Genomic DNA, 18,548 nt, shown 5'->3' with positions numbered 1-18,548 from the left:
TCAGGGTTTGCTAATTAATGCTGGTTGTGCAGTGCAAAGTATGTGATTAAGTACAAACGAGTGTGTAGTGACCCATTTATTGGAAATTAAGCTTATAACTCAGTTCCACGCAGGAAGGTATAGCTAATAATGGATTCCAATCAAGTATTAGATTTTCCCTGTTTGTCTTTATTGATGCCACATCAAATAAAGTTTCACTGTGTGTAAATATGTTATTTTTTTTCTTTTCACTAGTATGTTTAAACTTTTATATTGGGGAGATATATATATATATATATATAAAATCAGTTATTACCAGTGGGCAAGCTGATTTTTTTCAGACTTTGGAATATGTTTATTTAGAGGATTTCACAGTCTGAGCAATATCATGTGTCAGAAATTACTGGGGAGTGGGGGAAGAAATTACATGGAAAAAACCAATTATATCAATACATCAAACTGAAAGAAGTTTTCAGACAACTAATTGCAAGAGAAAAATAAAAACCTGTAATTCAGTTTAAAAAAGTAGAGTTCTTATAAAAAAAAAAAAGCACATCAGAATAAGAACTTCACTTTCTGGGCAAGAAAGCTGAAAATCATAATTTTCCTTTAAGACTGAAGTTTCAGGCTTAGCCACAGCAAACATGATTTCCTTGCTTTGTTCCAAGCATATTGTTAGATTGGCAAAAAGTGCTGAAATCTCAACCAACTCTCATATGGGATTTTATTCGAGAGAAAAATATAGCAAGTCATCCTAACGTTGCAAATTACTCATCGGCCGCCTTAGGAAACACTGCCCTGGGACAGGCATGCCGCCGATGAGGAAGCAGTGAGGCTGCCAGGCCACTCCCTCAGACAATTTCCCTGGAGGAGCACAGCCTTCATAAAGGACATTTCTCCAGACACTACGTTATTTTACTCTTTATTTCACAGAGGGAGCCCCAAAGCTGCGGGAAGGGCAGCGCGAAGTAGCAGGAGAAACTTCACGGCCAGTTTTTGTACCGGAGAAGCCGATAGGAGATCATGAGAAAACTTTAAAGGTAGGAGGAGATGCATTTTAAAGTCTATAATTTAGTTTTACCACTGAAAAATAATCAGCAGGTAGGCTTTGTTGTAAAAATTGCAGTTTGTGGGAGAAGAATGGAGGAGATCTGTTCCCAGGATGGCTCATGGGCATGAACAAGTTCACCTGGTAAATGGGACGTGGAGCTTGTCAAGATCCTGGCTGCTTTGGAGTGGGGTTCTAGGAGGTGGCTGCAGAGAGGGAGGTTGTAATCTACTTTGTCTGATCTAAACTTTTAATATGTTTTCATACAGAATTATTGTGAAGAAGTAATGAAAAATGAACCAAACAGGAGGGAATAAAAGCTGAAGATTCTCACTCCATGTGAAAACATAAAGCGTTTTTCAAAAGTAGCATTATATAAGTAGTGATCTAATCAAATTTCATGAGTAGTTTTTGTGGTTTCTTTAAATGCATCATAAAGATACCGTTCTTGGTAGTTGGGTTTGATGACTGTGTAGGAGTTAGTCTGCCCTTAGGCTTCACACCATCCTGTTGCCACTAAGGGAACAAGAAGGCGTGCTTTGGTAAAGAATGGCACCCTTCCTCTAATTTTACATCCCTGAATACAAATAAAGTGAAGCTGCATATCATGATACCATATATGTCCCTTTTCTACTGTCACTCTGATTGCAGTAGGAAGTTTGAGCCTGGCTAATGGCTGTGTTAGAAAAATAGTAAAAACCCTTCGCAAAGTTGATTTAGTGTAAGGGGTGAATGTTGGGATTGCACAGCAGAGGAAGGAGAATGAGGTATTTTGGGTTGCCTTCACAGCAGCCATAGGTGGTTTCTAGGTTTTGTTTCTACTGTTAACAGGCTTATGAAATACTATTAAAATCTAACTTTCTACAGGCACAGTCTGAATTTCTGCTGACATTGCTGTGTAATTTGTCTGAGGGATAGGGGACTTTTGTCAGTGTATCTCTGCTGGCAGCCGTCAGTAGAGTAGACACAGTTATAGAGAGGGACTAATGAAACCTCAGAGAGAGGCGACAGTAGAATGGGTTGAGTAGAAAGGGCTGCCTAATGCAAAATGAAACTAAGATGAAAAGAAAAGGGTAACTTCTTTGGGCTTTTTTCTTTTCTTTGATTTGCCACAATTATTCCAGTAGTACTGAATGAAGTCCTACCTAGTCAGGTGGATAGAAATACTTAATAAAAGAGAGCAGATTCATAAAGTGACAAAATATGGGTTTCTTAATTTTTGGTCTTTAAAGTTTTTTCATTACTTTTGTTGATACTGATTTACATCAGCTAAGACACTTCAGATCTTGTCTTTGCAATTTGAGAGTCATTTGAGAATTTTCTCAGCAACTCCAAAGGCTTGAAGGTCTGAAGCCCTGATAACCTGCAGCTTCACAAATTAAGTACAAAGGCTCGTTTTAGAAAGACAGTGCTATGATCTTTGTGGCATACAGCTGCCAAAATGCATTTTAGGACTTATGGGTTGTTTTCTGTGGTAGTAATCGAGATAACAAAATAAAAAATCTCTTCTGAAACCATGGTGGCCATACTTGATCCTTTTGTTGCCGAACTTACAGTGCTGAACTGAAGCAATAATGAACACACGCATGTTACAAAAATGTAGTTTTCTGAAGTTTTTTCTTCATTCAGTTCTGATCATTCTGTTGGCAAGGCTGGGAATTACTGTGGATCGTTGCAATGTTGTATAGGGTTGTTGTATTTTCCTACTAATATATGCAAGAGGAGGGGAAAAACACTAATTAGCAAAATCCAGGGTGGATGAAAAGAGTAAAATAAATTAATGGAAAGCTTATGTCAGCAGTTATGTATCTCATCCTGGAGTGCAGTAATGAGGAGGCACTGGAGTTGCATTGTTGTGGAAAACTAAGCTCTGCAAGGAAACCCTGGGCTCCAACAAACAAGAAAATTCATAATTCAGTATCTAACAGGTACTGAGCTATTCAAGGATGGATTAAGAAGCTGAAATTAAAAGCTAATTACAAACAGATCTCAGAGGATTCAGATGCAGTTATGTTCTCCTATCACAATATTTGCTGCTGAAAATACTAATTTTGGAACACTGTGGATAATGTTTCAATATTCCCTAATACTTTTTTCCCCTCTCTATTCAGGCACATAAGGAAGACAAGCCCCAGAAACCGATGGAAATGAACGGGCTCGCACCGGTGCCGGATTCCTATGACTATGATCTCATTGTCATCGGTGGGGGCTCAGGTGGTCTGGCAGCTGCCAAGGTATGAAAGGGAAAATACAGATTCTTACTTTCCTTGTAAGTAGGTGGGCGACATCCTCAGTGTCTTGGATTTGGGTATCTTTAACACTGCAGGGGCATAACATTTCTGCCTGATCAGTGATATTTCTTTGGAGGTTAGTGCTGGATACACATAATTATTTTCTTTATGTTCTTCAGAACATACAAATCTCATGGTACACTTCCTAGTAGAATGAAACTTGGTCCCCACTAATGGGAGATAATGCTGCTCTGGAAAACAGCAGGTAGATACCTTAATGGTGTTTATTAGTAGTTGAATTAAAACTTAACTCATAAATGAAAAGGTTTTTAAAATTATTTAAAATGAACATCAGGAGGCATCTAGTTTTATATAAAAGTACTATCTCTTCAGAAATAATTGTATATCTTGTTTTAAGTCTTAACAATGGGGGAGATTTTGTGATTTGTGAGCTTATATAGTTGCATAAATGGAGATTTTACCTATCCTTAAGCAGCGTTAGGGTCTCGTCCTTGTGGTGTTGGGTTGACCCAATACAGCTCTTGATTTCTAGGGTCTGGTATTTCCTGCCTGTAGCCAGATAAATTATGGGGTTTGTTTAGGATATTGCTTTCAGAGGCATAGCTACAATTAATTAAAAGAATCCACAGTGGTACAAAATATACCAGCTCTTAGAGTTGTTATCCCAAATATTTGAAACTTGATGAAATTTAGATGTAGGTCAGGAGCTGTCCTTTACATCAGTAGTCAAGCACATTTTGATTCTTCTGGCTTTGGTAGGATTAACTATTTATAAGTGAATTGAGAATTCCTAGAAATAAAAGTGTTTTGTTGCACAAGACCTGGAGCTGGATTATTCCTCTAAGCAGAAGGCATTTGTTTTTTTCTCAAAAACTGGAGAGGTCATTGAAGAGCGAAAGCAAATAAGGAGAAAATATTGGATTCACACTGAACCTTGGTCCCTTTGAAGTACTTCTGTTATAATGGAATTGCGCAGGACTGAGATGTGAATTGTGCCTCCATAACTTATTTTGGTAGTTTACTGCTTTCCTATCAATAGAGGCACTATTGTCATGGCACAGGATTGAAAGTAAGATCTACAAAAATTCTGAGAACCACAAAGAGAAGCAAATACTGGTTTTCAGAGGATGGGGGTGAACAGAAGAGAGTAATGAGAGTAAAATGGGAGTGTGCAGTAATGCAAAAACAGTTTTCAGTAACAAAAATCCATCTGTTCAAGTTTCCATAAGGAGACTGGTTACTTTGTTGGATACATGTGCTATGTTGTGAAGCTACCGCAATGATGTGTGTTACATCATTTTTCAGCTGTGGGACAGAAAACATGGCAGCTGGGAAGATAAACAGCCTTATTCCTTCAACTCGGTGTATATTGATTCTTACTGTTTTCAAATGATTGTAGAGTAGAGCAGAAGATGGTAAATCAATGAAGTCATCAGTGGTTATCAGCAGTAAAGTGGATTTCAAATCAGTTTCATGAAGTTAAAATGAAACTGTTTTACACACATAAACTTCTGACTTATACTCTAGATGGTTCTTTCTTTTTTTTTTTTTTTTTTTTAATAAATTAACTAACAGTGCCTTAAAAAACCCAAAACAAACCAGAAAAAAATCCCCAGCTACACAGCTCTTAAACCAAGTTCCAGATGTCTACACTCGTGTTTACAGCAGTGTAAGTAGACTGGCTAAATGTGTGCCTTTCACTATGACACATGCAGCTTTGTTGCGCACATCTTCCTCTCTATACTGTGCTCAGAGCTTGTTCAATTTGGAAGCACATTTCCACAGTGAGTGCAAACGCTGCCAGGTTGACTTGGTGCAACCCAGCTGCAGACTCAGACCGAGGTGCCAGGCCCCTGCTGTCAGTTCACAGAGAACACCTCCAGCCGTAAGCAGCCTTGCTGTGTTCGCGGGGTGCTGCGCCGAGCCCAGCAGGGTTTGAAAGCCTACGGGGCAGGTTTTGTGGCTGTGCATATCACTCTGCAGAAGTGGTTATGTCTGTTTGTGATCTCTGCTGAGGTGGCAGTGGAATGCTGTGCTGTATTACGTGAGTGTACAGCTCGGGAATCCACGCATTCTATTTAGTTAACACTAGTTAAGCTGTTTTGAGTGGTGTTTAAGAGTTGTTGTTATAGAGGAGCTTTAATGACACGTCTCAGTCCCTAAGCACCTTCCTGAGGAACTTTCTCAGAGGTGCTGCTAATGGGTAGAAATTAGCTTCTTGGCCAACCTACATCTTTATTGGAAGTGGAAATCCATTACCTCAGTATTTTCCAAAGGTGTCTACAGACTGCTTTGTTTGAATTATGATTTACATTTTGCATGAAGTAAGATACATTTAAAATTAAAATTCTGATTGTCAACTATTTGGTTTAACAAGTATTACTGGTAACATAAGGCTGAAGGCTGTCCAGCTCCTCCCAAATAAAACCCAAGGCCTTTGAGTAATATCCTCTGCCTATAGTTGTTATTGCTTACACGTCTAAGAACTCATCATGTGATGCTGCACAGTTGTGGTTACTCCAAGTAGCAAATTTATGTTGCTATATCTCATGGGTGCAATCTATCATTGTTGTCTCTCATCTGCATGGGGCTTACTTACATGTTTTTCTGTGGTAGCAGTTATTGCTGTGGATTTTTGTCTTTTTCTTGTAAAAGATGAAAGGAGCAGTGGAATCGGTATAGAAATTTCAGTTCTCAGTGTTATTTATGCACAGTGATTATAGATTTGCTAATGAAACCTCTCAGGGGAAATACAGAATTGTAGAACCATGACGTTTGGAAAAGACCTCCCAGATCATCAAGTCCAACCTTTGTCTGAGTACCACCATGCCCAAAAACCAAATCAACAAGCGCCATGTCTGCTTGTTTTTTGAACACTTCCAAGGATGATGACTCCACTGCTTCCTTGGGCAGCCTGTTCAGTGCTTAACCACTCTTTCAGTGAAGAAATGTTTCCTAATATCCAACCTGAACCTCCCTTGGTGCAACTTGAGGTCATTTCCCCTTGTCCTGTCACTAGTTGCCTGGAAGAAGAGGCCGACCCCCACCTCACCACAACCTCCTTTGAGGTAGTTGTAGGGAGCAATAAGGTTACTCCAAGCCTCCTTTTTTCCAGACTGAACAGCCTCAGCTCATCCGTCATTCCTCATTGGTCTTACCTTTGCTCATCCTGACAGTGAGGTCAGCTTGCTGCAGGCCACGTCGCTTGAAAGAACAAGAGCTGAGCCTGACAACCACAGATTGTGCTCAAAATCAAGTGTTCCCTTCTCCTACAAGAAAAGAGTTTGGATGAGCGCAGTTGTCGTTCTTGGCCATGTGACTGCTTATGTCATTGTGTGATGTGGTTTCAAACAAATGTTGGAGAAACCATCTTTGAAGTGAAAACTGGATTAATTAGGAATTCATTAAGTATGTTGAAAGTAAATGGGCATGTTAGGAAATAGTCTGAACAAACTGACAAGATGGAGAAGAGAAGAGAAGGTTGAACTTCCAGAGTGTTCTATGTATCAGCTGGTGCCATGCTGTAGTGTAGCAGAATGAATGCCTTTCTTTTTTTCCCCTTTCATCTTCTTTTTCCTACTGAATGCACAAATGAATTCAGAAGGTTAATGACTGTCTGTCTGTTCCCTTGCAAATCATTAATCGTAACTTAATTAAAAGTCACAAAGCTTTTCAGCAATGCACGATGTTATTGTATACTCCAAATTTAACCTCCAATATTTAGATATGGGTCTTAATTTGTTTTGCAGGAGGCTGCCAAATATGAAAAGAAAGTGATGGTACTGGACTTTGTCAAGCCTACACCTCAGGGAAGCTCATGGGGTAAATTTGCTTTCACTCCAAACCTGTTATAAAGGAGCTTTATTCAGACTCTGACTCTCATCTTTGAGATCTGCCACACTGATGTGAAAGCCACATTCTGTTCCTTTCTCTCAGGTCTTGGAGGAACATGTGTAAATGTGGGCTGTATACCTAAAAAATTGATGCACCAGGCGGCTTTACTTGGACAAGCCTTGCAAGATGCACGCAAATTTGGATGGCAGTTTACAGAAGAAGGTAAAGAAGGACACTTTATTCAGTTTTGTCATTTGCACCAAAAATTCTGCGGTTGTTCTCACAATCAAGTGCTTGTTGCACTAAAGCATGTCCACTTTTAACAATGTGGGGCAAATTCAGAGAGATTATACATAAACTTAAGTACTTTTCAAGTCTAAAGCCATGGAGCTTTTCGTCTTCCAGCTTCTAATCTCTTTATTAATACCTTCTGATTATGTTAGTAATTGATAAGATTGTTGTGTGAATAAAAGCAGTAAGGTTCTGTTTCATTTCTGAAAGTACCACAACGTCTAAGAGAATACCCCAGAATATCCCTGTTAGAAACTTCATACAGTTGTGAGCAAGGATTTCTTTTCCCTAAGTCTCTGTCAGTACTATATAAGAAGATGAATTTTGCTTGTGCACGGTTATAGGATTGTGATTTATTTAGGGTATAATGCTGTAGTGGGGAACATCTCTCAGGGATGCCAAGTCTTTGTTTGTCACTTTCTCACAGCATCTGTCAATATAAAACTCTCGATAATGCAGTGTCTGAATTTTCCATGGTTTAAGTTGTATCAGTTCCACTGTGACCTCTCACATTGTCTATGCTGATGTAATTATTTGAATTTCAGTAGAGTTACCCTGGAATAAAATAGAGTATGTTAAAGGTGGCTGGGTCATAAAAGAAATCTGACTAAGAATACAAGTTTCACTATGGAAAAAGAAAATCCCAAACTGAAAGAAGAACTTTCCTCTTTTGTTTCTGACAGTCAAACACAACTGGATGACTATGACAGAATCTGTTCAGAATTACATTGGTTCACTGAACTGGGGCTATCGGGTTGCACTGAGAGACAACAAGGTCACATATGAGAATGCATATGGAGAATTTGTCGGGCCACACACAATTAAGGTACTCCCTAGCCTTGTTTGCTGTGTCTTCCTGTAGCACTTTCTGAAGAGATGCTTTTCAAATAGACTAATTTTTCCCGTGGCAGGACTGTGAAACACTCACTTTGAACTAATAATTTGTCTGCAGGCAACAAACAAAAGAGGAGTGGAGAAGCTGTACACAGCTGAGAGATTTCTCATTGCCACTGGTGAACGACCACGCTACCTGGGTATACCTGGAGACAAGGAATACTGCATTAGCAGGTAAAAACAGGGAGGACTATGAAGTCATTCTTCGTGTGTAAGAAGCATGAACAGGGCTGCTTGGTTGCTGGTTTTCTTCCCTGTGTAAATTTTTGTTAGGGGAAAGTAAGGGGAGGAGAATATCTATAGACAGATTTTAAGATGCCAAAAACACTGGTGTCTAGTAGACACCAGAGGACTCTGAGTGGCTGGCTAGGATGGTTCTGTTCCTGACTGGTAACAGCAGTAACCGAGAATATCTGAAGTCATGTGCGTGTTAGTCATAAAATGAATTCATTGTCTCTACCCCAGTTACCAGTGCACTCACTTCCTCTCTATTCCTCATCGCCTTTCAGTTCTCAAACTGATGAGCACAGTCTGCTTGGAAGAAACCTCCATGCTCAGATACCAAAGAAAGAGGGAGTGGCATAGCAGCTGATGTTATGACATTGTTGGAAATGTGTCGGTCTTCATTCATTTTTTTTGCCAGCTAGTCAGTGAAGTTGATTCAAATTTTGGGCAAACTGGTTTCAAACGGCTGGTTAATTGATGAGGCCAAGCAGTTCTAGCGTCATTTTGACCAAAAACATGTGATGGGCAGATGAAACGTGTTTTCATATCACGGTAACTTTGAAGTTGCCTAATGTAGAAACAGAGGTTTCAATTACAGGCTGGCAAACCTATAGCAATGAAATTAACTGGCATCATCCCTGTGTAACCAAAACGCCATGTGGTAGGTTTCCCTTCTAATAAGTAGGAATGAAATTAAAGCTAACAGATAATATAGCCTATGAAGTGGTGCTTTAAAGTAACCTTAAGGTGGAAGAGTCAGGAATTCCAGAGTTAAAGACTATCAGATTGAGACTGTAATGCTGTGTAATCTTCACTGAGTTCCTTGGGAGATAGGAACACCCTTTCATTAGAAAATGACATTTTATTCCACCACTCTGACGAAGAGACACTTATTTTAGATTTAAATCTTTGGAGAATTGTGTTGCCAAACTCTGAGTCTCTGTTGAGCAAGTGTGGTGCCTCCATGAGTTCTGGCTTCCTTGAGAAGCCCTGATTTTATAGTCTGGGTCCAAAGCGTGGTAGAACTGATGTAGCTTGATGAAGCAGTTGAAAGAAATGGAAAGCAGGTAAAGAAACATGTTTTCCATAATTTGGTACTTCTATCTCTGCTTTTTTACCGTGGTTTGCATTAATGTGGTTTTTTGTCTGTGTATATTTGGCACTGCATATAATGCTTTAGCAAGAGGATAAGTATTCAAAGAAGTGAAGATGGTATTTTTATCCTGAAGCTGAACCCCTTCTTCTTTTAGCTCTCAGGAGCTAAAATTTGCAGCAAAATATTTAAAGCAAGATTAAGAGGTAAAAAACCCCAACCTATCTTTTTAACAATTTGTTCTTAATTTCTGTTAAAAAAAACTCAACATTTTTGTGATGATTCAGAAATAAAATTAAGTTGGTTTTTTTTTAGTGAGCAGGAAGAGGAATAAAGTCCTATTGTTACAGAATAAATTAGACAAATATAAAGCACAATACATTCTTTGGGCTGCCTTTAACTGTATTTTCTTTTTTCCCTCTTTTCTTTCTTTTTTTTTATTTTTCCCTCCCAGTGATGACCTTTTCTCTCTGCCTTACTGTCCAGGGAAAACCCTGGTGGTTGGAGCTTCCTATGTTGCCTTGGAATGTGCAGGATTTCTTGCAGGCCTTGGGTTAGATGTCACTGTAATGGTGAGATCCATCCTCTTAAGAGGATTTGACCAGGATATGGCAAACAAAATTGGTGAATATATGAAAGAACATGGAGTCAACTTTATTAGGGAGTTTGTGCCCATCAAGGTAGGCTCAAAGCGCTATATGACTACAGTTGATTGGGATATACCTATCGTAATGTTTTAAGGTGTAAATTATTTTAACTAATACAAAAGCTGAACTTGCAATACAGAATGTGCTATGATATAAAATGGGTTAATTTTTGTTTTAAACTGAGTAAGTCCACAAACCTTAATTAATTGAAAGGTACAATTTAATCTTAGTATTAAAATTTGGTGAGATTCCAATATTCATTGTTTTTATCAGAACTAGGGGGATTGGTGTGTGTTGCATTGAAAATGTTACCCCTGCTCATCCTGGTCTTGCAAATGTTGAATATACTTAAATTCAGCAGCTGTCCTGAAATCTGTGAAACTTCTTGCAGGCTCATAATTAAGCAGATATATAATTTCCTGTGAGGCCAGGGTCTACTGCATCACAAATAGTCATATTTTTCATTGCCAGTTCTCAAATTCTCAGCCAGCAAATACTGTTTATATGCCCAGGATTAGTGGACCATCCAGAAAAGTAAATTGGCTTTAGAAGTGTCCACCTGTATTGTTTACTTGACAGAGTCCTTAAATACTTGGTCAATTTTTGTTAATTCAATAAGAGTACCCATGAAACTAGTTATGTAAATGTACAGGCACATGTACAGGCAAATTCAGGTTGAATTTGAATCAGATTAGATAAGTTCTGGAGCTTTTTTAATTGCTTTATCAAAGACTTCAGAGGGTAGTAACAGTATTTTTCTTTGTTGTTGTTTTTTTTTTTTTTTCCACAATAGTGCTTATTCTGAAATGGGAAATCAGGTATTAAGCAATTTTCAATTTGGTGTTAAACTACCATGTTATTGATTGGGGATTAAAGCATTAAATTCAGTGAAGACTGTTCATTTTCACCTTTAGCAGTATCAAGAGTAGGTTTAAAGATGCTCTTGCCGGTTATCACACTGTGGGTTTGACTCTCACAGAAAGAGTTGCTGTGAGCAGTCAAAATGGATGTTTCAAGGAACTTGGTTTTTACACATCTTCGTTGCATAAATCCCATGCTCTATAAAAAGCAGGGATGATGATATAGCTTTTGTTTCAGGCATATATTTTTGTAAGCTCTGATGTGGGATGAGACAGAAGGAAGCACCAGATGTACCCTGTGAAGAGCAGTCCATCACCCTAGTCACAAAATGCACTTTTGCCTATTTTACTCTGTCACTTCACTACTTGTCTTTGATTTCAATGGGAATAAAATATCTGTCCCTGTTTCTGGTTGAGAATACCCTTGACTTAAATTGCTGGTTATGTTTTTAGCAGGTTTTCTCATCTCTTTCAAACATTGTTTTTGAAGTTATGCATTTTGTGCTTATTAAAACCTTTCATTGGGATGTTTGAAGGCAGAAGATGAATTATTACAAATAATGCTGCCTTTGAACAGGAGCAATTTCGCACAGTGATCCTTTAAAGTTAGTAGGATGGCACAGTAGGCTTTTTAAATTTAAGAAAATAAAGGACAGGGGTAAAAACTTTGTCAGAAACTTTACTTTTTCTGTCTCTAAATACTGAAAATGAAGTAGGAACTAGGGCAGGTGTTGAAAAGTAGCTTTTCATCTGTTGGATGAACACTACAATGTCCCAGAACTGTGTTAAGTGTCACACACTTACATGTCTCTTGTATGTACAGCCAGATGTTGGAAGCAGTCAGGTACCATGCCCTCTCTTGGGAGGGCAAGGGGAGGACTGTAAGGACTGTAGGATGTCCAGTCCTTTCCTCACAGTCCAGTGAATGTTAATGGAAACAAAGAGTAACCCACCAATATAGCTTCAAATTCCATTCACTTGTTTAGTTGAAAGGAAAAGGTATTTGGAAAAGAATCAGTGATATTGCTCTTTCTGCTGGATTGCTTTCTGATCTATTTGGGGGGAAGAGGGCGGTGTATTTTGGGTTTTGTTTTGTTTTACATAAATGGTCATTTTTTATTACTATGAACAAGGAGCAAAGTTTTAAAAAGCTTTTTTTCTTGCTTTGCTAGAATAGACAGTGAGCTGCTGCTTTATGTGAGAGTGAGTGTGTACCTGGATCCGTAGCTTAAACTAGGAATATTTATTTCAGCTGATTCTGGGAAACTGATGAGGCTTTTTTCTTAATCTGATGGTGCTTTTTCAACCATTTTGAGCCAGCTGCTGCTCTCTCCTGCAAGGCCACTGCACCTTTATGTGCTGGGATAAAGTAATTGAAACAGGGCAAAGGCCTGTAGTGCTGAGGTCTGAGCTGTGGCAGTGGCTTCCCATGGGTGAAAGGGACAATGGTCCTCTAGGAGCAGCTGGAGAAAATGTCTGATGGTGTTTCCAGGCCTTGTAAGAGTTTCCTTCCTCCTCACCTCCTCTGTCCCCGGTGGACACCAGAAGCTCACATGGTGGGCTTGGACAAGAACTTAGCTACCAGTCAACTTTCATAAACAGAAATGAGGTTTTATTGAGTTGGTCATAAGAATAAATGCATGGACATAGAACAAAATGTTTAAATATGCAAGCAGAAATGTAAAAAATCTTCAGAATAAATGCTTAATTTTAGATTATGGTTAAAACATTCCCAGTGATATGTGCAAAAAATATGCTTTTGTATGTTTTGTATATTTTTATTTGAAACTACACTTTTTTCTTTTACCCCCTCCACCACCCAATCCTCAAAATGTTGTAGGTTGAGCAGCTTGAGGAAGGAGCTCCTGGAAGATTGAAAGTTACAGCCAAGTCCACAAAAGGGGACCAGATAATCGAAGGGGAATACAATACTGTGAGTCCTGTCTATATACATGAAGAATGTGAAATAGCCTCCCATTTAATTTTGGGAATTTGTGGGGTGTTTTTATCCACATGTTAGATTTTAAAAAAATTATTTTAATCATTAAAATATGCTAATTGCATGCAATCAACAGGAAATTAATGTGAAAAAAGTCCCAAAATCCATGATCATTGTGCCTTGCCAAATCACTTGCATGCTTTTCAAACCCGTTTCTTAGCTTAGGGATGCAGATGAGCTTGGTCACCTGGAATCAGTTGCAGGATTTTTCCCTAGTGGGATATTTGTAGTAAATGTTTTGTAGTTAGCACAAAACAATGTTCTGTGCAAGAGTTAAACAAATGTCATCTCAAGACCTGTTGACGCATCTTCACAAAAGCAACAAATGCCCGGTGGCAAGTCAGTCAGGAAGCTTCATTACACACTTAAAAGAGTAAAATTGCAGTGTGCAGGTATGCCATTGTGTGTTTCATTGACTGTTTCCATCACACCTCACCCCAATCATTTTCATAGGCCTTGATGCTGGAAAAAAAGGTTGGGAACAGAGTGGTTGGAACTACATACGATGCAAAAAGACAGGCACTTGCCAACCTGGGACTTTAGATTGCAAATACTGTGTGCCAGTGACCTGATGTACCTGCATAAGTGCATCAGTCATCCTGTAACAAGGTCATGCATCTGAGAGCCAATATTATGAGAAAGTTTAACAATAACCATAGCGCTGTTGCACAGTGTTGTAATACTGGGGTCTTTTTTCTGCTCCATAGTAGTGAAAGCTTTTTAGCAAGCAAATCAATACCATCCCTTCATTAAGGAAACGTCTGATATCTTATTGGTACATCTTTCACTGATGTGTGATGCATTTTAAGACCTTCAGCTCTGAAGATCTGGCGTGGCTTGGTCATCTATAAGACCAGAAGTAGATCACTGATTCCTTCAGCTCATTTCTTCACTATCATATGAGTAGCATTATGTAGTTAGCTGGGCAGTTGTCCCAGACTGCAAAGCATATAGCAGTTTTCCTCATGATAGCATAAGCTGGAACTTGATTTGCTTGTTAAGGTAGCAGAGTTGATAGGATGGGTGAGAATTTGGCCTGGTCTGTCCATCATTCTGAACAAATGTTCTAACAAATAATATCCTTTGACAATGACTTGGCTGAGAGCCTATATAAGTAAATGATATTTTCTGTCAAAACAAATATTATTTTATGGTATTTTTATTTTATTTGAGTTTATTTGAGTTTTTTTCCTAAAGAGCCCTTTCTTTATGGAACATTTTGAGGTCACCTTCTCTGGTAGGGATATGGTATAACACTTCTGTATAAAACTGCAAGAAAATAGAGAATCTGTCCCTAACTGATTTGTTTAGAATACTCTCGGGGTACTTTTCTAGGGAAAGTTACTTGAATGGTTTTAATCTTAACATTAAAACCTGGTATTGTTAGGTCATGGTGGTGGTGTGGCTTGTCTTGAACTCTGTGAATATACAATGGGTAACAAATTTATTCACCTTACTGTGACCAAGCCTTAGATACTAATCTTCAGTATATAATGAAAATAATAGCCAATGAAAAATGCACTTTTGGGGTTTTAAAAAATCAGTAACATGCATTGCTCTTTTGCAGGTGTTGTTAGCAATTGGAAGAGATCCATGCACAAGAAAAATTGGGTTGGACAAAGTTGGAGTGAATATCAATGAAAAGTAAGGACAGATGTCTCTATTCCGTTCACTGCTAAGCTTGGGTCATGTCCTGTTGCAATGCTAGTGGTGCATAGACATTCAAAAGCTTGGAGGACAAATTTGTCTCCTGTTTGTATACACTTGGATGGGAGACTCTGTTGCAGAAAGCTGCTCTTTCTCCCACAATGCTGCCACATTTGCTTTTTTGATAATAAACAGTCAGTTCCTAAATGCTGGGAGTCAAAAGTATCTGTTCCATTCTGTCCAGGTTCAGGTTCATTCACAGGTCAGTCTCAGCTTCTTCCTGTTACAGCATTTTCTAGAATCTGCAAGTTGTTCCTTGTACTCTTTTATTCCTGTCTCCTTGTTTTTCTCTCTCTCACTCCTTGGGGCAGAGATCTGTTTGTTCACACAGGCTTTTAGTGCAGTGAGTTTTGTTTACATTCTAGTATGTTATTTTAAAATGTAAGGTCCAAGTAGCATTCCTTAAACTCACAGGTGGAGTAGTTCTTGATGTGTTTTAGGTTTTGGAGGAGTTTATTTCTTGCCATGGAGCAACTCTTGGGAACAATCTGTCTCCTGTAGAGAAGTATTTAATGTTTAATGTAGTGAGGTCGTTGCACCAGGGAGTGGAGCTATCGGTAACATTTTCAATATTGGTAACTAAAACATCTTCCAGGCATGTGGGGCCTCGAAGATCTTCCCTTTGAAGAAAAGACACAGGACCATGAACCTGACCACTGCAGAGTTTTTATATGTGAACGCAGTGACTGATGTTCCCAAAGGGAACTGTTGTGATATTCCAACTAAGTGGAAGTTTTGGTACCCTCAAAATTGGCAGACCTGTGTTGTCTTGCAGAACAGGGCACATCTTTCTGATGTCAGGACACCTATTGCTAGCTTAATAGAAAGAACTATAAAGTTATTAGCATAAACTGTGTTATTGTTAATGAGAAAAAATTGAGGAAGTTGGATTTTTAATAAGAGAATTCCACTGGTCTTTCAAGTGACTGTTTGACTGTTTCAGTGCCTGCCTGGTTTCCCTGTTACATGTGTTTCCTGTGGTGATTACTACACTATCTCATTTATTGATGAAGTAGGAAATATTAATAATTAAAGCCTTCCATTAGCTCAGTACACTTACAACTAAAAAGCTTGCTGGCTGTCCCTTAGGTAGGCTGTCTAACAGCTTGACCTGTCTCTGTGTACTACCCTGAAGGATAAATTTCTATAAACTGATTCAGTCACTGGACTGGAATGTCAGTAGTGGAAAAATCCTTTTGTCCTACAACTGGAGGAGAATGTCTCTTCCTGTCATTCCTGAAAGTTGCCTCTGCACAGATCAGCTGATGGTAGAGGGCGTTTGAGGAAAAGATTTATGCCTCACCAATGATTCAGGAGACAAATTGCAGCTTCACAGGCTACCTCCTTATCCAGTGTGGGAATTCCTGTAGTTTTGTTCAAATTTGCACTACTTTACATTCTTGCCTAAGACTGTAAGATTGTAAATATGACTTTCCCTCATGCTCCACACGGGTGTCTTTTTCTTGAAGGTAAAGGACCTAACTCCTGCAAGGTTATTTACACCTCCAGTCTTCACAGCAGCACACTTAGATCTTTTTTCTTGTTTAATTCCAATTGCAGAACAGGAAAAATTCCTGTCAGTGATGAGGAGCAAACAAATGTGCCGTATATCTATGCTATTGGAGATATTCTGCAGGACAAGCTGGAACTCACACCAGTGGCAATCCAGGCAGGAAGATTGTTAGTTCGGAGGCTTTATGCTGGGGCAACCACCAAGGTAAGGAAACAGTTGCCACAAAACACTGTCATTGCTCTATTTATAGGTGCAGAGTGCAAGCCTACTTGTTTATGGAAAACCCAGAAGAATTTTAAGGATTAGCTTTGATGATCATTTTAATTTTCCCCTGGCAAAGATATTACTGCAGCTGTGTTCTGCTAATTGTGTGGGATGAAATTAATACCTTATGGATTAAGCAGTAGTCTCTTTTCTTTATTTTTATGAGGGTTTATTTTTCTCTCAGAGTATAATGATAATAAAATTAAGTGAGATCATTTAGCTTGTTTTTAATTCTACCACCTTCCCTAAAAGGCAGCAATCTTCCCCATCCTATTAAGTGCTTTAATTCATAGGCAGTTTACTAAACCTACCTATGGTCCCTAAATAGAGTATAATAGGAATTTGTGATGCTCTTAATTTTCAGTGTTATTTCCACTAATTTTTTTCACCTCTCATCCATATGTTTCCAATGTAATACACGACCTGAGTTGTAATTGAATATGGACACAAAGGAAGGTCAGATGTACCCATAACTCAGCACATATTTATACCTGGGTAGTTGAATTAATCGATTCAGTGTTTATGGTCCATACTAGTGCAGTTGTGGGCTTCAGACAGATTATGGTTGTTTAAATGGGAGCAGTGTGGGTACTCATCTACACCTTATGTTGAAACCAGGGGGAAAGGAGAGTGCCTTTAAAGAACTGTTATGCAGGCACTGCTGGTGTGGGTGCTTGTCTCACCTTCGTAACCACAGGGCATGAGTATAAAGGTTACTTCTCTTTTAGAGCCTGCTGAATTCATATCAGGTTCAACTGTCGGCGAGATTTAGAGCTTGATTGAGTTGTTTGTTTTACGTTGGCAGGTATTGTGGTAACAGAATCCTGAATCAGTGTGCAGAATGTCATTGCATTAGCCAGGAAAAGTTTAAGGAACCGTAGCAGAAGACAGGGGTTTTTTTGTGCTGCAGTACTATGGATATGTCTTAATTTACATTTTATGCCAGATAACAGTCTCTCAAGGTAAAGAAATCCTTATGCTGCCAAAGGAAGCATTATCTCATTCCGTGAACCCAAAAATGAGTAACTACTTAAATGGGAACCTGACGTAGGTTTATGTTGCAACAAATCTGGAAAAGGTGATTGTATGAAACATATGTTATGGATAGATGGGGAAAGGACAGTAATCAGCGTCTTAGTTGATCCCCAGTCATAAAGGAAATTAATGAAAGTTGAAGTCTACAGAAAATAAAATTACTAGAAATTAAATAGAGCTAACCAGCCTGCTAGTCTGTTTTGGCAGAATGACTACTTTGGTGGATATGGAAAGAGTAGAGGATGTTTGTTTACTTTGACTCTAGTAAAGGCTTTTGACACTGTCTCCCATAGCATTGTCATAGACAAATGGATAAAGTACAGACTGGGTAAGTGAGCAGTGAGTTGGATTGAAAACTGGCTGAACAGCCAGGTTTAAAGGGCTGTGACCAGCATTACAAGGACCAGCTGCAGGCCAGTCACTGGTGGTGTGCCACAGGGTTGGATACTCAGTCCAGCACTGTTTAACATCTAAATTAATGAATCGGGATGATGAGACAAAATGCACCCCCAGCAAGTTTGCAGGTGATACAAAGCTGGGAGAAGTGACTGGTGCAACTGGTGTTTGTGCTGTCACTCACAGTGGAGAAGTGGGTCAGACTGGAGCAATGGACAGGCAGGAATCTCACAGAGTTCAGCAAGAAGTGAAATGTCCTGCAACTGAGGTGATGTAACCCCACGAGCCAGCACAGGCTGGCAGCTCAGCCAGCTGGAAAGCAGCTGAGCAGACAAAGCTTCAGTAGGACAAGTTGACTCTGAGCCAGCAAAGTACCCTCATTGCAAAGAAGGCCAGGGATATCCTGGACTGCATCCTGCAGATGCATCCTGGCAGAGCATTGCCATCAGGCGGAGGGAAGTGACCTTTTCGATTCCAGTTAGCTCTGGTGAGACAGATTTGATTTTGTGTC

At 39.2% G+C, this 18,548-nt stretch overlaps 1 protein-coding gene across 1 annotated transcript in view; it reads left to right on the top strand.

Annotated features, from left to right (window-relative positions):
* TXNRD1 (thioredoxin reductase 1) overlaps positions 1-18,548 on the top strand; it is a 38,598-nt gene that overhangs the window by 10,011 nt on the left and 10,039 nt on the right. The window contains exons 2-11 of the mRNA XM_050324940.1: positions 913-1,019; positions 3,139-3,261; positions 7,029-7,101; positions 7,216-7,335; positions 8,088-8,230; positions 8,357-8,472; positions 10,071-10,296; positions 12,964-13,056; positions 14,690-14,766; positions 16,390-16,546. Of these exons, the coding sequence (XP_050180897.1) occupies positions 913-1,019; positions 3,139-3,261; positions 7,029-7,101; positions 7,216-7,335; positions 8,088-8,230; positions 8,357-8,472; positions 10,071-10,296; positions 12,964-13,056; positions 14,690-14,766; positions 16,390-16,546 (1,235 nt within the window). The remainder of the gene's footprint in view (positions 1-912; positions 1,020-3,138; positions 3,262-7,028; positions 7,102-7,215; positions 7,336-8,087; positions 8,231-8,356; positions 8,473-10,070; positions 10,297-12,963; positions 13,057-14,689; positions 14,767-16,389; positions 16,547-18,548) is intronic.

Source organism: Myiozetetes cayanensis, unplaced genomic scaffold (assembly GCF_022539395.1).
Source record: "Myiozetetes cayanensis isolate MyiCay16 unplaced genomic scaffold, myiCay2020 scf3, whole genome shotgun sequence".
Taxonomy (NCBI): domain Eukaryota; kingdom Metazoa; phylum Chordata; class Aves; order Passeriformes; family Tyrannidae; genus Myiozetetes; species Myiozetetes cayanensis.
The sequence above is the reverse complement of the archived record's forward strand: the minus strand, read 5'-3'. Positions and strand labels throughout refer to the sequence as shown.